The sequence below is a fragment of the Trametes versicolor genome (genome assembly GCF_000271585.1).
Source record: "Trametes versicolor FP-101664 SS1 unplaced genomic scaffold TRAVEscaffold_8, whole genome shotgun sequence".
Taxonomy (NCBI): domain Eukaryota; kingdom Fungi; phylum Basidiomycota; class Agaricomycetes; order Polyporales; family Polyporaceae; genus Trametes; species Trametes versicolor.
The window spans coordinates 700,886-723,013 of record NW_007360328.1 but is presented as its reverse complement, the minus strand read 5'-3'; the positions used below and the strand labels follow the sequence as shown (position 1 = coordinate 723,013).

The window sequence follows — 22,128 nt, the reverse complement described above, 5'->3', positions numbered from 1 at the left end:
GGAACATGCAAGACAAAGACAGCGACAGCAAACGAAACCCGAGCTGCATATCGTGCGACAGCCAATAGCATATAGTCAACTATGTTCATAGCGCATGTAGCAAGACACTAATCCGCACGCAGAGCATACAGTACATATATGCAAGAGCACCGGTCGGCGGCACGCCGCCGGGTACCAGAGAGCATCGTACACACAAAGCAAAGCACTACGAACCACATCGCACAAATTCGTCCACGCACGGCCCTCAGTCCCGACCTCAGTCCATTCGCCCTCCCAACTGCTCACCGGATCGTACACTTGTCGAACACGCTCTCGCGCTTCTCCCCCGCGTCCGCGACGCCCCACACATGCCACATCTTCATCGCCTCCTCCGCCGGGCAGATCGTGAACACCTTCGTCCCATCGGGGCTCAGACAGCTATGGCCCACCGCGCCCGTGTGCGCGGGCACGCTCACCACACGCCTGAGACTCGGGTACGAGTGCACGGTGAGCGAGTTCGTGAGCGCCGTCTTCACGGACACGGGCCGCTCGCGGTCGCGCATGCGGCGCGCGCGGCTGTTCGGGCCCACGTCCGCGGGGAGGGTGGGGCACGACTCCGTGGCGCCCGCGCGCGGTTGCCAGGACATGCCGTGCGTGGAGAGCAGCTCCTTGCAGTGCGGGGACCAGAGGAGGGACGTGACGGAGGTGTTGAGCGCGATTGTGTGCGTCGCGGGCGCCGCGGCGGGCGTCGTGTTGATGTTCCAGATGCGGATCTTCCCGTCGGGGTACATCGTCCCCGTCGCAAGCAGCTCGGGCTTCCAGGGGCACCATGCCAATGCCTACACATAGTGAGCATGACGACCTCGGAAGCAAGACAGAAACACATACCTTGATAGGTGCATTGTGCTTCATCTTGCTACGGTAGCGGTTGGTCGCACTGAGCGACTTGCTCGCGCGCGAATCCCAGAGCTGCACGACACCCTGCTGGTCGCTGCTCGCCAGATAGTTCCCGTCATGGCGCCATCGCAGACCGTGCACTTTGTCCTTGTGGGACTCTATCCTCCCAATGGGCCCCGGGTCGCGGGGGTCGTATAGGTTGATGATGCCATCCCCAAGGCCGACAGCAAGGATCCTGTCGCACCAGGCCATGCCGCCGACATCGACGAACTCTTCCTCCTGCCACCTGCGCAGCTGGGTCGTGGTATCCGTGTCCCAGAGCTGGATATCGCCGCTCGACGTGCCGGCCGCGAGCAAGTTCGGCGCCTTCTCCGCCCACTCGATGGTAATGAGCTTCCCGCGGTTCGTCGGGAGCTTGAACAGGTGCGTGATCGCTCGCGTGTCGAGGTTCTGGTAGTACACGTCCCGGCCGCATGCCACCGCGATCGAGTTCCGCATAGACCACGAGATGGGGTACGCAAAGAGGTCGGATGGGATTCCTGGTCCATCGAGGGCAAGCACGAACTGCTTGCGTGCACCGAGGTGCGCCTCTGCAGATGTTGCCGGGATTTGGTGCGGTTTCTTGAGTAGCTGGTGGTAGTTGAAGCGGTGACGCCCCAGGAAAGAGTTCGTGGACGCTTCTACGTTCGTGTCGGTGTACTTCAGGATGCGCTCGTCCGCGAGACCGAAGATCTTGGCTATTCGCCGTGTGCGCGGCGTCGTCTGGAGAGGGATCGCATTGTCTTGCGGTGCCGAAATGAAGCGATCCGCCTGTCAAGGACGCAATGTGAGCATTAGGGAACACTCCGCCACGACCTCATATAGAGTCGACCTCCTTACAACTCGTACTTCGGCTCAGTCGTACAATATCTCTAGGCAGATACGATGAGGAAGTAATGACTATATGCGTGCTTGGACGACCACAAGCGTCTTAGTTTACGATGCGTCTCCGCCACAAGCTCATGTACGGCCTATATCACCATGGTCCTTGCTACAATCACTTATGTGTAAGGAGATGGCGGCTACATGTGTGCTCTGCCACCAGCTGAGACCCTTGCCCTTGTTCGCATCCGTGCACGGGTCCCAGCGCGGTACCGATCAAGTCGCTACATGATCGAGCGTGCGCAGCGACCGGCTCCCCGGTCTTCGTAACAGTGCAGCAACCCGAGGCCGATGAACACTCACCTGGTTGACCTTTCCAGCCCTCTCATAGTCGGGCGTGTGCGCCTCGAAGTCGCGGTCAACATCATCGGCAAACGACATGCGCCGTCGCTTCGCCGCGGAATACATGTTTGTCACCGATCCCGGCACCCACGCGCGTTTGCGCGACGGCGCGGGGGTCTGGCAGCCCGACGGCCCCGCGACCGCGTTGTTATTGTTGTCCATCGGCAGTTCGTATTGTCGTCGTGAAGTTTACTGTGATAGCAGAGGAAATGTGGAGAGCGAAAGCGGGGATGGTGGTGGTTGCAGAGAGAGAGGCGTTGCACGTGAGTGAGGACTGCCGTTATAATTAAAATACCGCCCGATTTCGCAGGTTCCAGGCAACGCCACAAAGCGTCCACCGCCTTTTGTCCGTCCTTGGCGACCAGTGCACTTTGGCCTGCTCGGTCCCCCCGCTTGCTAGTACGGACGAGGCATACATGCGTAGGGCCACGCTGCTTTGCCTGCGCCGCCGCGAACTGCTGTCGACTTGCTCAGAACCCATCAGGACCGCCACTTTAGCCACAACGCGTAATCACACGCATCCCACGAGGGTCCACCACGTGGGTGGCGAATGGAACAGTTGTCTTCGATGCTACGAAGTGCTACGGGTAGTAAGACGGAACCAGTATCGTGAGGTGTCGTAAGATCGTAGAGGGTCGTAACAGGTCGTAAGCGAGCAGCAGCACAACAGACAACAGACAAGACAGAGTCAAATAGGGTATAAATACGACGTCAACCGTCATCCAAAGGAACGCAACGTCCTCATCTGGGAAAGCTCAGAGCAAGAGAGCGATCATGGATGACACCCCAACCAGGAGCATCGCAGGCCATGTTCTGACCAAGGGTGATGCGCCACTTGACGAGCCCGTAGGGGTGGCCGCAGCAAGGCTGGACGTGGGCGTAACCTCGCCGTCCGCCGTCGCGACTCCACCGAGGAGCGTGCTTTCCAGCGCGCAGACGTTGCGGAGCCCCTCGACAACGCTCGGGAGGTTGTCAGAGTTGAGGAACTGCGTCTGATTCGTCTGCGTGAAACTAAGAAGGGATGTAAGATCGCGTGGATATACAGAACGGCAGCACAGAACGTACCAGTCGACACACTGCGGGTACGCTGTAAGGAAGTATCGCTGTCAGATATATGAGGTGACTGGGAAGACGCGCGAAATACTGACCGCTCTGGAAAGTGTCCGCGCAAGCGCACTTGATCACGTCGATGAACGCTCCGGGGTTAAAGATGATCTGCAACGTGCCCACTATGTCAGTATGGTTGCCCGCGTGCAGATGTACTCTTAAAGCTGAGTGCGGGGTGTGCGCTACCGACGCTAATTCCAGAGCGCTTCGATCATACGAGCTTCCAAAGGGTCCGACCTCTTTCTCACCACACCGAGCTCCCCAGCCCCGTCCGCGCTACATGTAATTTGAGTAAAATGCACTCACCATCGAGAAGTTCGCCAACACAGGTGCCGCCTGCGCACAGCTATCAATGCTCGCGAAGTTCTGCTCGCAGATCGGGCACGACGGCGGCTCGTCCGGAAACGTCGGCTGTGCATCGTCCTGGCGCGGCGTGGGACGCGTCACCCGCGTGAGCTGTGTGGGCGCAGGCAGGAAGGGCGACGCGAGCGCGGAGAGGACGCAGGACGCGAGCAGGGCGATCAAGAGCGTGAGCGAGGTCGTGTAGGGCGCCATTGCGATTTGACTTCGAATTTGAGTGCGTGGGTTCGGATATAACGGAGTTTTTGGGACGTCGTGAGGTCGTGAAGGGGCCGGGTTGCTGCAGCGAGGCTGGGTGCGGGTCCTGGAGAACTGAGGGCGCACTCACACCGGGGTGGTGATGGGGGAAGGGAGACAAGCTGCTGAGGTCTGCTAGCCGAGGCCGGCATCACCATATGGGCCGCGGCCACATGACTGTACTTCTCTCTAGCAGCTGTCATAATAGGCTTCCAGTGAACGCATATATGCATCGACGGTGCATGATGCGAGGTGCAGAAACTTTCATGAGATGAGTACAGTTACGATATGGTATTATACAACTATGGCTGTGAGAACAGAGCAATGACGGGAACAGCATAACGACCTAGGGATACACTTCCATCCATACCTGTACACCCGTTTATCCCGACGCGGCGAGAACCCCTGGCGAAATAGAGCCCGAGACGTACCGGCTGTTCTACCGTGCAGCGGTCCTGCCATCTTCTCGACCCTCGGCTGAGGAGTGCGACCTCCGCCCTTCATCCACATTCTGCACGGGAAACGGGGGCACCTGCGCCGCCACACTCGCTGGGTCGATGCCCAACTTTGTGCGCACGGTTTCCTGCCAGACAGGATTATGGATTTGCCGGTGTGTCGCGTGCCAAAGCCGGTACGCCTTGTCGACGATGTCGGTCAGGTTGGTTCCGGCAAGCAACTGCATCGCCTGATCATAATCGACGAGGTGCGTCTGGTAGCCAACCTCGTCTGGCATGCGTGTGTCGGCCTCGAGTTCCTGGAGCAGCATGTTAGCTGGTTCGTCATAGGATATAAAGCAAAGAGAGACGTACTGGGTTCTCCGGTATTTGGCCGACATACCAGAACGTGAGATATTCACCGCCATTGTCAGTCCTACCAAAGTGGCCTGCACTCCACTTGTGCATATCGATGTAAATGGGTTCCGTGGAGGGAAGCAATTTGTGTAGGGTGTTCTGCGAACTTGGGGGACTTGGCGCATGGGTGGGAATGATCAAGGGCATGAAAGTAACGCGTAGTCCAGACTGCATGCACGAATTAGCCAATCACGTTGGACAACTGAGAACAAAGATAGCTTTGGGCAGAAATCGTGGTAGAAGTCAAAGAAGGTTATGTGTGTGGCTAAAGTGTAGATGGGGGTGTAGGATACAGGCGGTGGACGCGACGAAACGATGAACACACCTCTTCGTACGCCTCTCGTAGCGCGGTCTGCTCCAATGATTCTCCAATATCCTTCCTGCCTTTTGGAAGAAAGCAATAGGGCCGGGTCACACCACGTGCGTCCTGGTACTGGTCGCTGAGGATGACCATCTTGCCCGTCGAGGGCTGGATGATCACCATGCCTGCTCCGAGCATGAAGTCGTTCGCGTACCAGAGGCTGTCTTGGACGCTGGGATCAGAGTCGCGCGAGAAGACGGTGGGTTGAAGGGAGCGAGACATGCGGGGGCGAGGATTGGGACGTTGTCTTGGGAGTAGACGGGATTGGGAAGAGGTGGACTGTCTGGAGGTGCCTGGGTTGGCATTGCTGGAGAGATGTGCTGGTAGTGCTGAGCGACCACTTCCCATGATTGAAGGATTAAAAAAGATATTCTGTGCGGAAGATGTCAATGGGGGAGGCGGGTCAAGGGAACGAGTGAATCGTCAATGTTGTGGTCAAGTGGTGGTGGAAGGGAGAGAACGAAGGCGGTTGTGGATCGCCACAACGATTGCGGGGGAGCGTGAGAATGCGCTATACTCGATATGGAAGGTGCAGTCTATCGCCATTTAATCAAATGTTATCATATGACCGGCCTGATTTGGATCTCCGCTGTGTCCTCGGGCGCTCCAGCGCCGGTTTTGTAAGGCCCGCTTCCGACAAGTCCGGACGTTGTGCTCCTCGACGAGCAGCCATGTCCATCCTCGCCAGCATCCCCCAGGAGGTCCTCGAGCATGTCGCCTTCTTCGCTGCGACGGATAACATCCTCGGGCCCCCCGACGGCATCGTTGCGCTCCTCAGCGTCGACCGCCGCACCCACGCTGCGCTTTCCATGGCATCCAATCCGTTTCTGTGGTCTCGTATCTTCGCGCACAAGTTCGACACCTCCGCGGCTCTTCAGAGGCTATCTGACCGCACCATAACGCCACAAGACATCTGCGAAGAATTCAAGCTACGATGTACACTGCTGAAACGCATCCGCCGGCGCACCGATTCCCTCGCTACTTCATATACGCTTAGCCCAACACACCGCGATGCGCTCCGGTCTATACTCTGGATGGCGTATCTCATGATGCTCGAGAACGAAGGGAGGAACGACCGGCAACTCCGAGAATACGCAGGGTTCGATGCCTGGCTCAAGGAGTTCCTCTTCCATCCCTCTGGGGCTTCCCTCGCCGCCTGGTCCGTCAAGATCGACCTCTGGCCGCCCAACGACGAGCGCTCGGCGCTTGCCTTATGGCTCTTCTGGTACATGCTGCGACCCGGTGAGTGGTTCCCCCTTACCCCTGTCCTCGGAGACCGAATACACCCCGTCCGATCTCCTCGGCACGGCACATGTACGACCTTGGCCTGCCGAAGCGTGTGTGCGAATGGTGATTGCTCATTTCTTAGACGAATACATGGCCGACGATGACACTACGTTCCGAGAAGCATCGGGGATCCTAAAGTTGTTTTCCTTGGGCGCGCATCAGGTTCGTGGATCCTTCTCTCGTAACGCATACGATCACTAAACTATCTATATCTCATTCAGTACCCGCTATGTACTCCACCATGGAACATATTCGCACCTCCATGCCGTGCTCGCGGCGCATGTGCGATAAAGTACTTCGGCGTACCGCTGAAGATGACACCACCAGCGCCAGCGCCTCCCGCGATCCTCGCTTACCTCACTCTCGCTAACAAGTTGTCCGTCTCGTGGGACACTATTCACTACATGAAGCCCCCGACCGCCACCCCTCCGAGCCTCGCACCTGGAGCGAGCAGTGCAGAGTGGCACGCGGAATGGACGCGCGGGCTGCATCTGGCGGATACGACAAAGCCGCTCGGTGCTGCGTTCTCAGGCGCTTTTGTTTCTGGCAGCCTAGAAGGCACCTGGGAGGGTCTGTTCACGGTACGTTCAGTCCACTATCGCACGTTCATTCTCCAATTGATACGACGAAACTTAGTACACGGAATTTACGGCGTACGCAGCGCTACTGTCTGGGGCACCACCAACCGTCCTACAACGAAGCCTAGTCGCACACCATCCTCATTTATGGAAACTCAGAGAACACCATTTGTACGCGGTTGACGGACCCGGTACATCGGAAGTACGGCCGCTGGCTCCCGGCAATCCTCTCCGAGGTTATCTGCCCAATAGCTGTCAATACTCTGAGAGCTCTGACGGCGTGACCATTACGGAGTCTGGACGAGAGGAACCTGTATTCTATACAAGCTTAGCGAGCTTGCAGAAGATGGATGAACCGCCACCGGGGCGGCTGGCGGATGTCTTCATCACAGGAGAAGTGAGATTATCCTGCAGTCTCTCAAGCGTTTCTGAGCCCTGACCATGTATCACATTCCAGGGGCATTCAGCTTGGGGACAATTCAACCTTGTTGGGCGAGTACGACCCTGCGACGGCTTTATCATACTGTCTAAAGAATATGTAAGTCGTCTGAGTCCGAGCCCGCATGACATTCCACGAAACAGGCATACTCATTCTATTCAGGTCGACGGAGATAGAGGGCGGTGGCTATACCGCGGATTCCTAGTCGGCAACGCCGAGGGGAACCTCTCAGGTCGCTGGCGGGACACGCTGAGTCCTACAGACGTCCTCGGATACGAGGGCTGCTTCGTGATGAACCGGCGTAGGTGAACGACGGCTACTGATTTTTGGTTGGCGGTAAGCCAGACAGTCATACGACTGGCCGGATGGTGGCCGAGCATGTCGACCATGCTTGACTGCGACGCATAGGATATCATCAATAGCGCTTTTTATGTACGACTTTTTTGGACTATGTTTTGAGGTGTGTATCAATCAATTATATGGGTGGACGCTTGTTTTGTAGAGTTGGTCGTTTGGTGTTATATCATTTTGCTTGGTGTCCAGCTATATACTTACACTTGGTACTTACAACCGCTTCTGCGCTCTGCCTGCAAAGCTGGATGTATACAATTGCCCTGTTCAGCGTAAAAGACCCGGTGAACAGCATGAACGCCGGTGGCATTTGCCGAGCAAGCCATCATGGTGGCGGGGCGGGCGCTTCTACAGGAACGGGAGGTTTGGGCTTACCACCATCTCCTCCGTCAGACGTTGTCGTTCCTGACATATCAGCCATATTCTGCGCCTACACGTCCGTGGAAAGCGTTTTGTCAAAGTAGTCTACCCACCTTCAAAGCAGCTACCCACGCACACCGCTGGTGAGTGCAACACTTACGGTGCCCCACAGTACATTGACGAACCTTGTCCCCATCCTACAGAAACACATGGGCGAGCTCGAGGAGCACCAGACAGAGCCCCTGCCGACCACGCAAGCCGAGTGGGAGCACAAGCTCTCCCAGCTACGCGCGACGAACGCGGAGCTGCAGCGGCGCAAGGCCGACGCGGAGAAGGACCGCGACTTCTTTCGCGACCTGTACAGCAAAGCGTCCGCGCACGCAGGCGAGGTCTCCAAGGAGAATGACGCGCTGCTCGAGCGCGCAGAGCTTGCCGAGGGCCAGGCGCGCGACGGGCTCGCGATGGTGCGCGCGATGTACGACGCGCGCGTGCGCCGCGCGGAGGAGGAGGCGGCGCGCTGGAAGGCGCAGTACGCGCTGCTGGCGGGGCGGGACTCGCGCATGGACGACTATATCAGGAGTCGCGCGGCGCTAGAGCCGGAGCTGAGGGCGGAGGTCGGAAAACTACGAGACAAACTGGAGGTGCTGGAGGAGGATTATGGGCGGATGGAGGTGCTGCTGGAGGGCCTGACGAAGGAGCAGGTCGAGGAGACAGCGGAGCTGGCTGAAACGGCGAAGGGACCGGAGAACACCATTGCTGTGTCCGACTCTTGACGCGGCGGGGCGGAGCGTAAGTGCACAGTTCTCAGTTCGTAGCTTTCTTACTGATTTCTTTCGCATAGCCAGGCTCATGTGGACATGGCGCTGGGCTGGTGTATCTCTGGAGATCTGTTCTTGCTTTGTTGCTTCACGCACATCTTGCGGGCTGTAAAACCGACTCTGTCTCACTGGGGAAATACATGCAAAGGTCCTCAACCAGATTGAGAGCAAATGGCGTTGCCATCGCCCACCCAACTTTCTCAGCGGAACCCTACTTCTACGACAGGCGCGCCGACTCAGTCTTTCGATACCCGGATGATCACCTTTCCGACGTGTTTCTGACCATCCAGGTATTCATAAGCCTCGTGCGCGTTCTCAAATGCAAACACCTTGGCAACGATCGGCTTCAGCTTCACAGCCGTGATCAAGCGGTTCATGTCCTCGAACCTGAGTCGTACCAATCAGCAAATGGTTTACTCATCGGCTATAAATGCATACTGTACGCGCGAGCCAATGAGTACTCCGCGAAGGATGACCCCCTTGCTGAGCACCTGGAGCGGCAGTGCGCTCACTTCGGCTTGCTGTGAGGCACGTCCGAGTCACGTTAGTGCAACAGATGTTGCAAAGCAACGAAGGTACGTACCAGCCCAGCTACAATTCCAATAAGGCTGATCGTGCCCCCGAAGCGGATAGCATTCACAGACTTCATGATCGTGCCTGGCCCACCGACCTCGAGGATGTGGTCGACGCCCCGACCGTTCGTCTGCGGGAAAACCATGTCGGGATGTGTTCTCGAATACGAGATGCTTCCGTAACATACCATCTTCATCACCTGCTCGTCCCAGTTTGGCGTCGTCTTGTAGTTGATCGTGTGCGTCGCGCCAAGCGACCGCACGATCTTCAGCTTCTCGTCAGACGAGGAGGTCACGACAACCGTCGCACCCGATGCAACTGCAAGCTGGAGGCCGAAGATCGACACCCCGCCGGTGCCCTGGACTAGCACGGTATCACCACCCTTGAGTGGTTTCGGTCCGTTGAGCGCGTTGTACGCAGTCACCGCCGCGCATCTGCACCCCGCCGACGCTGGGAGTTAGTATCTATCTCTACAGGCCATACCGAAGCTCGAACATCGCGCTCACGGAAGGGTGGACGCCTCCTCGTAGCTCAGGTGCTCCGGGATGAGGACGAGCGCATGAGCGGGGAGAGCCTTGTACTCGGTCAACACACCATCGATGGCCCCGCCCAGACTGGTGGCCCTGCTCTCAGGTGAGGAGTCTCCGTAGATGCGGTCCGTCGAGAAGGTCGAGCTGACGCGGTCACCGACGGCCCAGCGTGCGACACCAGGGCCAAGCGCGACTATCTCGCCCGCGAGGTCCGAGCAGGGCACGACGTTCTCCTTGTGCCCAGACGGGTACGAGTTCTTCGCGATGACGAGGTCGCGGAAATTGAGCGAGACGGCATGCACCTTGACGAGCACCTCCGTCGCCTTGAGCTTCGGGATCGGCGCCTCGGTAATGGTAAGGTTGTGGAAGCCGCTTGCCTACCAAGGTGCAGGTAAACGGTCATGTATTTCGTGCGCCCAGTGTAGGCCAGATTTAACGCACCTTTGGAAGGCGGTACTCGCGAGTCGTTTGGGGAACGTACATTGCGTAATCTGCGCTCGTGTGTGTGTGTGGTCGCGGAAGAGGATGAGCAGGCTGTGTGGTGGACGGGGAATTTAGAATATGAGAGTCGCGTATTCCTGAGGTTGAGCGCAGGCTATATAAATCCTAGCCCTCCCAGGAAGCATGGCGTGCTTTCGACGTTTCTGAGATGCGAGCGAGCATATGGTTAAGATCGTGTGTGAGACGAAAGATAGAAGACTTACCTTTCGGAGGTGAGACTCGTTAATTTGTCTTCTAACAGACACGCCTCCACAGATCAGCTGGCCTAACACGAGCAATATCTACCTGGAAAACTCCGATCGGGACATGGCGAATCAGTATACACTTCCACAGGCTTAGGCAGAAGTATATATATTGAGGGCCTCCACGCAGCAGATATTGCGCATCTTCTACCCAGCCGTGAGGTTCTTTGTTGAATCAGGCGTCAAGCCCAGAGAAGCTAGCAGCGTCGCTCCAGTTTGAAGAGGGGTAGGAGGGAGCACATTGGTCCCGTTTCTATCGGAGTCCGACCGGGCTATGTACCAGGGACAAGAGTCGGATGGTAGAGTAGAGTGGTTTGTGTCTTCGTAAGCCGCAACTGTGTTCAATTGATTGCCTCACAAGGCTTCTCTGGACTCCAGCACTTCGCACGCTGTAATAACGGTTCCTGAACTTGAAGTACCAGTTACATCGATGGCGGTATTAGTACTCGTAGAGTCTCCTTCATTTGGACGCCGCCTAATCTTTCGAAACCTTGACCACGACCTTGCCGATATGCTTCTGGCTTTCCAGATATTCGTACGCCTTGCGCAAGTCCTCGAACGCAAACACCTTGTCGATGACTGGCTTCAGCTTCGCCGCCGAGATCAGCCGGTTCAGGTTCTCGAACCTAGGTCGCGCATCGTGTCGTGAGTGATGTGTAGTACGCTGGAGGAATGCACCTACTGCTCTCGAGAGCCCGCAACCACTCCGCGGACGATCGCCCCCTTGCTGAGCACCTGGAGCGGCAGTGTGCTCACGTCGCCCGCCTGTGCACTGGTCAGGAACATGCGTTGAGCGAAAGATAAACGGAGGTGCGTACTCCGGCAACGAAGCCAATGAGGCTGATTGTCCCGCCAAAGCGGATGGCATTCACGGACTTCATGATCGTGCCTGGTCCGCCGACGTCGAGGATGTGGTCGACACCCCGGCCGTTGGTCTGTGGTGTTGTTTGTCAGCATCTGAATGTGCGGTTATGCAAGAGACGCACGATCTTGAGGGCCTCCTCGTCCCAGTTCGGCGTTGTCTTGTAGTTGATCGTGTGCGTAGCACCGAGCGCCTTCGCAATCTTCAGCTTTTCGTCAGACGAGGATGTCGCGATGACGGTGGCGCCCGACGCCACCGCGAGTTGCAAGCCGACTATGGATACACCGCCAGTGCCCTGAACGAGCACAATGTCGCCACCCTTCAGCGGGTTCGGCAAGAGAAGGGCGTTGTATGCGGTCACCGCCGCGCACCTGCGCACCCAGCCCGGTCAGCCTTCGTTGCCCCGCCGACGGAAGTAGCATTGATACACTCACGGGAGGGTGGACGCCTCCTCGTAACTGAGGTGCTCCGGGATGCGCACGAGCGCGCGTTCGGGGAGCACTTTGTACTCGGTCAAGACACCATCGATGGGCGCGCCGAGGGCCGTCTCCATAGCCTCCAGCGTGACATCCCCAAAGACATAGTTCATCGAGACAGCCGAGGTGACACGGTCGCCCGCGCGCCAGTCCGCAACCTCGGAGCCAACCGCGATGATGTCGCCAGCGAGGTCACAGCCCGGGATGACATTGTCTTTCTGCGGGGCCACGTACTGGCCCGTAGCGATGACGAGGTCACGGTAGTTGAGCGAGACGGCGTGGACTTTCACGAGCACTTCCGTGGCCTTCAGTTGGGGGATGTACGCCTCGACCAAGGTGAGGTTGTGGAAGCCGTCCGTCTACGGTGTGCACGGGCGATGAGCATTTGATCGATGTCCACGCATGAAAAGCGAGGTACATACTTTCGGGAGACGGTACTCGCGGGTCTTGCTTGGGATGGACATGTTTTATTTAGGTTGTATAGATGTAGTCACTGGTAGAGATCGGTGAGGTGGGCAAGTTGGTACACGGGGTACGTAGTCCCATGCATGGCGACTTAAGTACCCATTCTGTCGGGTAACGTCGAGTCCGTCCGATGAGTAAGGAGTCAACGAGCTCCCGAAATCGGTTATTCCCGCCTCACCGGTAATAAGAACAGAAGGGAAAAGTATTTGTTTCCTCCGTCATATCCTCTGACGGTCTGGCGTAACTCGCGCGCGCGACCGATATTGCCGGAGAACGTGCGGTGTCGGAGTCGTATGAGGCTGCCGCCAAGGCTTTGCCCGCTGCTCTGCCCAGAGACGGCCGCGCCACCGACGATATTGCCTACTAAGGATCGATCGGTGCACCGGGAGCGGCCTCCTTGTTCTTCGCGGTAGCGTCACGGAGGATGAAGTCCACCACGATGTTCGTGCAGATATGGTCGACTGTGTACCTATGTGCTACTAAGCGCGACGATCTGACAGGATCTGACACACGAGGGTGGTCGACCTGGCACTAGATTGTCGTATTGCATGAGCAACATCGGCCCTTCATGAGATGAAGCTTCGACGATACCGTGACAACATGTGCTTTTCGAACGAGCACTTCTATTTCCTTGAAATTCGTGATGGACACTTCGGTGAGGGTCATGTTGTAGGTGTCATCGATTCATCATCAACTGTCCGGGCGTGAGTGAGTATATATATACACGCGATTCTGCTAGTGGGTCTAGCTCACATCTAGAGGGAGTCGGCACTCTCAACGTGAGATCGGTGCATGGGTGGGAGGGGTAGTCAGAACATGATCGCAGTTGAATTGCCCGAGGCAGCCTGTTTGAGCACTCGCACTCCTAATGAACGCGGCGTGCGTTAGACATCGCCCTAGCTTTCTCAGTTATTTTCTTCAGCTGCTTTGTCTTAGTCAAACTCGACTGGTGAAGACAGTGGAGAGGAAAGAGAGAGAGATCCTCGAACGTACGCCAAATGACTCTGCAGTACGGTATAACCGGGCCGGGGTTACCCGAGTCAGGACAGATCATCCCTCATAGCGCTCGCAGTTTCTGCTTGTTGACCACTTCTACCGCCATGCTTGCCAGCGTCCACGCTGGTCTCTTCTACTCCCTCGGCTGAATGAATTTCGACACGAGAGAATTTGATGGCCGCCGCTCTCCAAGCTCGACCCAGACTTCAAGATGGCTGCGGACTGCAGCCTCAAGGTTAGACGTGGACCGCGTGCATCTTTCACTTTCCTCTGGTAACTCACCTAATGTCTATCACCTCAGAGGGGGTCGACCTGATGGACCCCGTATGTATCTTTCGGCCGCTAAATATCTCGCAGATGGCTGAGGAAAACTACCTTTTGTCAGTGGAACAACTACATGTCAAGGATTATCAGGAGACCGTGGACTACAAGTACAAATAGCGTTCAGGCCATCGTCCCCACACGGGATGCTGCAGCTAAACATCAACTCTACACGGACGCACACGAAGCAATTCAGTCTTTTGACACCTTGACGACGACCTTGCCAACGTGCTGCTGACTGTCCTGGTACTCGTACGCCTTGCGCAGGTCCTCGAACGCGAACACCTTGTCGACCACCGGCTTCAGCTTCACCGCAGTGATCAGCCGGTTCATATCCTCAAACCTGCGTTGTGCCCGTCAGCAAAGCATCGATACGCACTGGCCAGCTACACGTACTGCGTGCGCGAGCCGATGAGGATCCCGCGAACGATCGCTCCCTTGCTGAGCACCTTGATAGGCAGCTCGCTCACGTCAGCTTGCTGTTGGCACGTCAGAGATAATGATGCGACGATGCAGCGGAGGTACGCACCCCAGCCACGAAGCCGATAACGCTGATGGTGCCGCCGTAGCGAACGGCGTTCACGGACTTCATGAGCGTACCCGGCCCGCCAACTTCCAGGACATGGTCGACACCGCGGCCATTCGTCTGCAACGGAGGAAGTCAACATTCCCCCTTAGCCCGCAATACGCTCACGACATACGATCTTAAGTGCCTCCTCATCCCAGTTTGGTGTCGTCTTGTAGTTGATCGTGTACGCCGCACCGAGCGACTTGGCGATCTTCAGCTTCTCGTCGGACGACGATGTCGCGATCACGGTCGCGCCCGACGCGACCGCGAGCTGCAGGCCGAATATGGACACGCCGCCGGTGCCTTGCACAAGCACAACGTCGCCGCCCTTCAAAGGGTTCGGACCGAGGAGCGCGTTGTACGCGGTTACCGCCGCACATCTGCACCCAGAATCCAATCAGTCTCTGCATCCCCGGCGGACGCTCCAACGCTGCACTCACGGAAGGGTAGATGCCTCCTCATAGCTCAAATGCTCCGGGATACGCACGAGCGCGTGCGCAGGGAGGACCTTATACTCAGTCAAGACACCATCGATGGGCGCCCCAAGCCCAGTGGCCTTGTTCTCCGGAGTGGGGTCCCCGAAGACGTGGTCCGTCGCGAAGTTCGAGCTGACGCGCTCGCCGACGGCCCACCCCGCGACCTCGGGGCCGAGCGCGACGATCTCGCCTGCGAGGTCCGACCCGGGGACGACGTTCTCCTTCTGCCCGAGCGGGTACGTGCCTTTGGCGACGATGAGGTCGCGGTACTGGAGCGAGACGGCGTGCACTTTCACGAGTACTTCAGTCGCTTTGAGCTTTGGGATCGGCGCTTCGGTGAGGGTCAGGTTGTGGAAGCCATCCACCTGGGGTGTGTACATGAGCATGTGCATCGCGTCGCGTTCGGTGAGAGCTGACGCACCCTCGGGAGGCGGTATTCGCGGGTGTTTTGTGGGCCGGACATAGTGGGTTCTGCGTGTGGGTTGTGTGGCGAGTGTGGTGAGTGTGTGCAGAGGACGGAACAGGGGAGTTGTGCTGTTCCGACTCCGTCGCGCGGGTCATATATGTCTTCGCGTTCCCTGGGAACATAGCGTGCGTTCGACGCTGTCCGAATGTTCTCAGCTGCTTTGTCAGGCTCTCTGGAGCAGACATATACTGGTTCCGCCGCAGCTAAAACATATGTGGAAATCATAAGTGACGTAGCCGGGCCGGGCAGAACACCTCTCGCGGCGCCCGCGGAACCAACTTCAAATTCGCTTCTTTATGCCGCGTTCGAATTTGTCACACGCTCGTTCTGCCTTCGAACTTCCCGCGCGCATCTCGATAGGCTCGCTCTCTCAGGACACTCTAAGCCAGAGTGGTCGAATCAACTTACAATTTGAACATAGGAGACCTTGACGTTGACTAGTTCATCTTACTTGACCAGCCACGGGAATACATGAACAATAATGAAGCCACCGCGCCAAATAGTATCTCCACGCCGGCGCATGTTACTCAGCGGACGCTCAGTCAGCTCAACTTCCAGCTCCTTGGCACTAATCATTATGAAGCATTACTGCAATAACCGCGCGGGTATGTGCTTAACTTTCATGCGTAATGAACGCCCAGATGCATGCCAGTGCTGTGCTCCCGATTGTCAGTGGAGTTCAGATGCTTTGCACCCACCCTATGCATGCTGCATGCGGACAGATTAGCCTAGGAAGGCTCAAAGGTCATGAACAAGCCTCGGCTTGCACGGCTCGCCATAGGGGCAACGCTTCTCAGGATCAATGATAGTCCAAGCCTTCCAAGTAGCCTTCCTCTTGCTCGCTGCGCCCATAATACAGAATCTAACGGACATGTGCCGCAACCTAATCCTTCGAGACCTTGACCACGAGCTTGCCGACGTGCGCCTGACTATCCATACGCTCGTACCCCTCGCGCAAGTCCTCGAACGCGTAAACCTTATCGATGACCGGCCTCAGCTTCACCGACGTGATCAGCCTGTTCATCTTCTCAAATCTAGAGCGTATAACGTGAGCGTAGTGATGTGGTATGTACGCGAAATCCACCTACTGCTCGCGCGACCCAGCGAGGATCCCGCGGAGAATGGCCGCCTTGCCGAGCACCAGGAGAGGCAGCGAGCTCGCGTCGCCCATCTGTCATAAAATCAAACACGGCTTCAGATATATGAACGCAAAGAGAAAGAGGTATGGAGGTGCGTACCCCAGCCACGAAGCCAATGACGCTGATTGTCCCGCCAAAGCGAATAGCGTTAACGGACTTGATGATGGTGCCCGGTCCGCCGACCTCGAGGATGTGGTCAACACCTCGGCCGTTTGTCTGGGATATCAATTGTAAACGTTGGGGTATATCTATATCATCATGCAATAGACGCACGATCTTGAGCACCTCATCGTCCCAGTTGGGCGTCGTCTTGTAGTTGATGGTGTGGGCTGCCCCAAGCGATTTCGCAAGCTTCAGCTTCTCGTCGGAAGAGGACGTAACAATGACCGTCGCGCCGGAGGCAGCCGCTAGCTGGAGGCCGAAGATCGACACGCCGCCCGTGCCCTGGATGAGCACGGTGTCGCCGCCCTTCAGGCCAGGACTAGGCCCGAGAAGGGCGTTGTAGGCAGTCACCGCCGCACACCTGCGCCCAAAAACCAATCAGCCTCCATTTCCACGCCTGACACGACAGTGATATACTCACGGGAGCGTCGATGCCTCCTCATAGCTGAGGTGCTCCGGGATGCGCACGAGCGCATGCACGGGGAGCACCTTGTACTCAGTGAGCACGCCGTCGATGGGCGCGCCGGACGCGGTCACCATAGCCGCCGCCGAGACGTCCCCAAAGACATAGTCCAACATACAGGTCGCGCAGACACGCTCGCCGACGGTCCAGCCCGAGATGTCGGAGCCGAGAGCGATGATCTCGCCCGCGAGGTCGCTGCCCGGAATGACGTTGTCCTTCTGTTCGCCTGGATACTGGCCCCTCGCGATGAGGAGGTCACGGTATTGGAGCGATACTGCGTGAACCTTGACGAGCACTTCCGTTGATTTCAGTTCCGGAATCGGCCCCTCAGTAAGAGTAAGGTTGTGGAAGCCGTCCGCCTAGGATGTATACGGTGAGCATATGGCTGGCTTCTCGAGCGCAAGGATAGATACTTACCTTCGGGAGGCGGTACTCGCGGGTCTTGGTTGGGATGGACATAGTGCACTACTTCTAGGTTAGGTGTGCGCGTCGCTGGTAGAGATGGATGGAGAGGGCAAGTTAGCGCACTTCTGGTCTTTAGACGAGCGGCATAAGTACCTTTTCTGCCAGGCAACATTGCGTGCCATGTTCAACATTGCTCCTATACGACTGCTGAGTCAATAAACAATGAGCAAGACTGCGCCCGGTCCCGACATCGGTTCATCCCCGCGCTACCGGTCATAAGGACAGATGGGGAGAGCAGTTGGCATCTTCGTAATGTTCTCTGTAGGGCTGGCGTAGCTCAAGCACAACAGTCCTAGTAGCGCCCGTGAAGCCGCGGACTCGGTGCCGTCGAGGTATTGCTCAGTGCACTGCTCAGGGACACCGACGATGTTTCTTACTTTTACTAAGGCATCAAGACATGCGGATCAGCGGCGGTGCTAGTGCCGGTACGGTAAAAGGCTTGTTCGTTCTCTAGACGTATGAGGGAGACCTCGAGATAACCACTTTCGCCACTGTGTGTAACGCATATTCGAGCTGCACAGCAGAAGTGTGTCCACCTGTCAAAAATTATATCAGACCCGGAGATCATCCAGTTATTGCATTGAGAATAAGGACTCACCGTCGCTCTAAGTACGTACTGACTGAACGATGGGTGCTGAAGAGAATTTGAAGAGGGGATTCGGAAGAGCGACCTCGGAGCCCGCGGCAACACGCGAGCGTTTGATTAGCGCTCATATGCCAAAGCCTAGGCGCCACAGACAAACAAAAGTGCTGCCAACTACTCACAGGGGGCAATGACCCATTTTTCCGCGGAAAACATGTCGGGAACATGGCGGGAATTGAAGGGATTTTCCCACCGTGTTCTCCTGGAAGACACGCGGAGAATATTGCGTGAATATTGTGCATGTTTTCGCGTCTTTTGAGCCATATCTCTGGGCGGAATATGGGGAAAACATCGCTTTTGTTCCCGATATAGATGCGCCGTGTTTACAATTGTGAAAATGTGAGAATTATTTGGCATTGTCTTGCCATGTTAGCATCAAGAACATGTCAAAAATACTGCCCGGGGCGAACATTCCGCGTGTTTACGATCGGACCTTGCCATTTTGACGACGGGAACATTGCGAAAACATGCCGCATGTTCCCCGCATGTTTCCCCTGTGACCCCTTGTGTGAACATTGCGCGAATATTCAAAATGTTCCCGCAGTATCCCCAGTGTAAATATGGCAGCCTGGATCGTGGAAACATTTGATTTGTTCGCGACAGACTAGCGTCATAATATCGCCGAAAACATGGCCGTTAATATCCTTTCAATTCCCGCCATGTTCCCGACATGTTTTCCCCGGAAAAATGGGTCATTGCCCCCTGTGACTCTTTCGCCACCTTGATGACGACCCTGCCGACGTGCGGAATCTCCTGGTACTCATACGCCTCGCGCGCGTCCTCGAACGCAAACACCCTGTCGATGACTGGCTTGAGCTTCATCGCCTGGATCAGTCGGTTCATAGCCTCGAATCTGCACCAGACCCGTCAGAAAAACGTCAACATGCATAAGGAAAGTCACCCATACTGCTCGCGCGATCCGACGTGGATCCCGCGGACGATGGCGCCTTTGCTGACTACCCGAAGCGGTAGCATGCTCACGTCGGCATACTGTCGGTGTGTGGCGAGACTCAGCTGAAGATGTCCTGCAGAGCAGCATAGCTCACGGTACGCACCATCCCGGCCACAATGCCGATAATGCTGATCGTTCCACCATAGCGAATTGCGTTCACAGACTTCATGAGGGTGCCTGGCCCGCCGACCTCCAGGATGTGGTCGACGCCACGGCCGTTCGTCTGCATAAAGGTGGTATGTTAACAGAAGCCCTTCGACCCGGATTACTTGTCAAGACCCACTATTCTGAGCACCTCTTCGTCCCAATCTGGCGTCGTCTTGTAGTTGATTGTATGCGCGGCCCCAAGCGACTTCATGAACTCCAACTTCTCGTCGGACGAAGACGTCGCGATGACAGTCGCGCCCGATGCGACTGCAATCTGCAGGCCGAAAATGGACACCCCGCCTGTGCCCTGGACGAGCACCGTGTCGCCGCCCTTTAGCGGGTTCGGTCCAAGGAGGGCGTTATACGCGGTGACCGCCGCACATCTACCACATAGGTCCGGTGAGTTTGTGCCAACTCAACGCCCCCCCCATTTGCACTCACGGAAGAGTCGACGCTTCCTCATAGCTGAGATGCTCCGGGACGCGCACCAGCGCATGCGCAGGCAAGACCTTATACTCGGCCAACACGCCGTCAATAGGTGCACCTAGAGCGGTCGCCCGATGCTCCGCGGTGGCGTCTCCGAAGATATGGTCTGTCGCGAAGTTCGAGCACACCCTGTCGCCTCTGCGCCAGCCTACGACCTCCGCGCCGAGCGCGACGATCTCCCCAGCGAGGTCGGAGCACGGCACGACGTTCTCCTTTTGCTTGAGCGGGTACTGGCCCTTCGCGATGGCGAGGTCGCGGTGCTGCAGCGAGACGGCGTGTACCTTCACGAGCACTTCTGTCGCCTTGAGTAGGGGGATAGGCGCTGAGGTGAGGGTGAGGTCGTGGAAGCCGTCGGCCTGGGGCATAGGTGAGCATGTGTGTTATCGCCTGTGATAAGGTCCGGAGGAACATACGCACCTTCGGGAGACGGTACTCGCGGGTAGTCCTAGGGATGGCCATGTTGTGCTCGGTGCGTACGTAGCAGTTGTAGCTTGTGTGGTGTACGATGCCAGACTCATTGGTGGCTTAAATAGGCAGCCGTGTTTTTCCAGGGAGCATAGCGTGCGCCCGACGGCGTCGGAAGGTTCCCAGCCCCAATGTTGTGTCTTGCAGCGTATACGTTTCGCCCGGGGCGAGCAGTTTACGAGAAGGATATTGGGTGCTTTAGGTCATGGAGATCAACCGCGCCGACGAGAGCGGGTGATGTACGCCTGGATGCAGCCCTGGTCTTGCAGTGATTACAAAGCTCACGACGCTAGCGTCGCACAAGGCGTGTGCGCAGCAGATTTGATGTGCAAGGGGCCTCAGGAGTCGGGGCATTGAAGTGGTGCAACACAGTTTCGACTCAAGTACGTAGAAACTATGAACTACACCATACCCCAACGAGCGCGACGTGCACTGCGAAAGGCCGAGGACGTCTCTGTTTGGAATTTCAATAACGTACTTCAACAACTTGATCCTTCGACACTTTCACGACGACCTTGCCGAAGTGCTTCTGGCTCTGCTGGTACTCGTACGCCTTGCGCACGTCCTCGAACGCGAACACCTTGTCGACGACGGGCTTCAGCTTGACCGCATCGATCAACCGGTTCAGGTCCTCGAATCTGCGTCAGGCCCGTCAGTAACGCAAGAGCAAGCACGAGTCGATCGCACATACTGCTCGCGCGCGCCGACGAGGATCCCGCGCACGATGGCGCCCTTGCTGAGCACCTGGAGCGGCAACGAGCTCACGTCCGCTTGCTGTTGTGCGACGCGGCGGGTCAGGTCTGTAGGTACGAAAGAGAAACACAGGTACGCACCCCCGCAACGAAGCCGATGATGCTGATCGTCCCCCCAAATCGGATGGCATTGACCGACTTCATGATCGTGCCCGCCCCGCCGACTTCGAGGATGTGATCAACACCCCTGCCGTTCGTCTGTACAGTTCCATGTCAGCCTACGCCCATGTCCACAGACGGTGCCCCGACGTACGATCTTGAGGGCCTCCTCGTCCCAGTTCGGCGTCGTCTTGTAGTTGATGGTGTGCGTCGCCCCGAGCGCCTTCGCGACCTTCAGTTTCTCGTCCGACGAGGAGGTCACGATGACCGTCGCCCCCGAGGCGACCGCAATCTGCAAACCGAAGATAGACACGCCCCCAGTGCCCTGCACCAACACAGTGTCGCCGCCCTTCAGCGGGTGCAGCCCGAGAAGCGCGTTGTATGCGGTCACCGCCGCGCACCTACAACACACCCAGTCAGCCTCTATCCGCACGATACGTCCTCGGGCCCAGCACTCACGGCAAGGTCGACGCCTCCTCATAGCTAAGATGCTCCGGGATCCGCACGAGCGCATGCGCCGGAAGCACCTTGTACTCCGTCAACACGCCATCGATCGGCGCGCCCAGCCCGCTCGCCCTATACGCCGCGCTCGGCTCCCCAAACACGTAGTCGACCGAGAAGTTCGCGGACACGCGGTCGCCCACGGCCCACCCCGCGACCTCCGCGCCGAGTGCCGCGATCTCACCTGCGAGGTCGGACCCAGGTACGACGTTGTCCTTGCGCTCGCCGGGGTACGCGCCCGTGGCGATGACGAGGTCGCGGTAGTTGAGCGAGACGGCGTGCACTTTTACGAGGACTTCGGTTGCTTTGAGGGGCGGGATTGGGGCAGAGGTGAGGGTGAGGTTGTGGAAGCCGTCCACCTGGGGCGTGCGTGAGTGTTTGCAAGTAGCGCGAGTGGAGAGGGTGAGCTTACCTTCGGGAGACGGTACTCGCGGGTTTTGCTGGGAATAGACATGCTGAAGTGCGTGGGTGTGTGCAGTCAGTGTTCGGG

At 57.3% G+C, this 22,128-nt stretch overlaps 10 protein-coding genes across 10 annotated transcripts; 2 read left to right on the top strand and 8 right to left on the bottom strand.

The window, feature by feature from the left end:
- Positions 1-281: 281 nt before the first annotated feature.
- On the bottom strand, positions 282-3,941 carry TRAVEDRAFT_65700 (WD40 repeat-like protein; the record flags this gene model as incomplete). Its single annotated transcript, XM_008042329.1, has 7 exons — positions 3,553-3,941; positions 3,288-3,354; positions 3,205-3,226; positions 2,958-3,150; positions 2,101-2,256; positions 868-1,686; positions 282-818 (listed from the first exon to the last, which is right to left on the bottom strand). The coding sequence occupies exons 1-7, from the start codon at positions 3,799-3,801 to the stop codon at positions 282-284; spliced, it is 2,043 nt and encodes a 680-aa protein (XP_008040520.1). The 5' UTR covers positions 3,802-3,941.
- Positions 3,942-4,094: 153 nt separating this feature from the next.
- Positions 4,095-5,338, bottom strand: TRAVEDRAFT_73057 (uncharacterized protein). Its single transcript, XM_008042328.1, has 3 exons — positions 5,020-5,338; positions 4,653-4,862; positions 4,095-4,597 (listed from the first exon to the last, which is right to left on the bottom strand). The coding sequence occupies exons 1-3, from the start codon at positions 5,275-5,277 to the stop codon at positions 4,283-4,285; spliced, it is 783 nt and encodes a 260-aa protein (XP_008040519.1). The 5' UTR covers positions 5,278-5,338; the 3' UTR covers positions 4,095-4,282.
- Positions 5,339-5,726: 388 nt separating this feature from the next.
- On the top strand, positions 5,727-7,830 carry TRAVEDRAFT_170434 (uncharacterized protein; the record flags this gene model as incomplete). Its single annotated transcript, XM_008042327.1, has 6 exons — positions 5,727-6,297; positions 6,425-6,504; positions 6,564-6,923; positions 6,979-7,317; positions 7,378-7,458; positions 7,522-7,830. 6 exons carry the CDS (start codon positions 5,727-5,729, stop codon positions 7,666-7,668), a joined length of 1,578 nt encoding a protein of 525 aa, XP_008040518.1. The 3' UTR covers positions 7,669-7,830.
- A 244-nt stretch (positions 7,831-8,074) lies between these two features.
- On the top strand, positions 8,075-8,850 carry TRAVEDRAFT_170431 (uncharacterized protein). The gene is made up of 2 exons (XM_008042326.1): positions 8,075-8,213; positions 8,274-8,850. The coding sequence occupies exon 2, from the start codon at positions 8,280-8,282 to the stop codon at positions 8,841-8,843; it is 564 nt and encodes a 187-aa protein (XP_008040517.1). The 5' UTR covers positions 8,075-8,213; positions 8,274-8,279; the 3' UTR covers positions 8,844-8,850.
- A 274-nt stretch (positions 8,851-9,124) lies between these two features.
- Positions 9,125-10,474, bottom strand: TRAVEDRAFT_49313 (NAD-P-binding protein; the record flags this gene model as incomplete). The annotated part of the gene is made up of 6 exons (XM_008042018.1): positions 9,125-9,275; positions 9,327-9,409; positions 9,472-9,591; positions 9,649-9,895; positions 9,968-10,368; positions 10,433-10,474. 6 exons carry the CDS (start codon positions 10,472-10,474, stop codon positions 9,125-9,127), a joined length of 1,044 nt encoding a protein of 347 aa, XP_008040209.1.
- A 735-nt stretch (positions 10,475-11,209) lies between these two features.
- Positions 11,210-12,536, bottom strand: TRAVEDRAFT_49312 (NAD-P-binding protein; the record flags this gene model as incomplete). The annotated part of the gene is made up of 6 exons (XM_008042017.1): positions 11,210-11,360; positions 11,417-11,499; positions 11,553-11,669; positions 11,721-11,967; positions 12,031-12,431; positions 12,495-12,536. 6 exons carry the CDS (start codon positions 12,534-12,536, stop codon positions 11,210-11,212), a joined length of 1,041 nt encoding a protein of 346 aa, XP_008040208.1.
- Positions 12,537-12,900: 364 nt separating this feature from the next.
- On the bottom strand, positions 12,901-13,203 carry TRAVEDRAFT_49311 (uncharacterized protein; the record flags this gene model as incomplete). Its single annotated transcript, XM_008042016.1, has 3 exons — positions 12,901-12,998; positions 13,050-13,068; positions 13,129-13,203. The coding sequence occupies 3 exons, from the start codon at positions 13,201-13,203 to the stop codon at positions 12,901-12,903; spliced, it is 192 nt and encodes a 63-aa protein (XP_008040207.1).
- A 715-nt stretch (positions 13,204-13,918) lies between these two features.
- On the bottom strand, positions 13,919-17,587 carry TRAVEDRAFT_170422 (NAD-P-binding protein; the record flags this gene model as incomplete). Its single annotated transcript, XM_008042325.1, has 6 exons — positions 13,919-14,197; positions 14,251-14,333; positions 14,384-14,500; positions 14,556-14,802; positions 14,863-15,263; positions 17,546-17,587. The coding sequence occupies 6 exons, from the start codon at positions 17,585-17,587 to the stop codon at positions 14,047-14,049; spliced, it is 1,041 nt and encodes a 346-aa protein (XP_008040516.1). The 3' UTR covers positions 13,919-14,046.
- Positions 17,588-18,872: 1,285 nt separating this feature from the next.
- TRAVEDRAFT_49308 (NAD-P-binding protein) lies at positions 18,873-20,280 on the bottom strand (the record flags this gene model as incomplete). The annotated part of the gene is made up of 6 exons (XM_008042015.1): positions 18,873-19,089; positions 19,144-19,226; positions 19,292-19,411; positions 19,472-19,718; positions 19,777-20,177; positions 20,239-20,280. 6 exons carry the CDS (start codon positions 20,278-20,280, stop codon positions 18,873-18,875), a joined length of 1,110 nt encoding a protein of 369 aa, XP_008040206.1.
- A 472-nt stretch (positions 20,281-20,752) lies between these two features.
- On the bottom strand, positions 20,753-22,092 carry TRAVEDRAFT_49307 (NAD-P-binding protein; the record flags this gene model as incomplete). Its single annotated transcript, XM_008042014.1, has 6 exons — positions 20,753-20,924; positions 20,978-21,060; positions 21,120-21,236; positions 21,292-21,538; positions 21,597-21,997; positions 22,051-22,092. The coding sequence occupies 6 exons, from the start codon at positions 22,090-22,092 to the stop codon at positions 20,753-20,755; spliced, it is 1,062 nt and encodes a 353-aa protein (XP_008040205.1).
- Between the last annotated feature and the right edge of the window lie 36 nt (positions 22,093-22,128).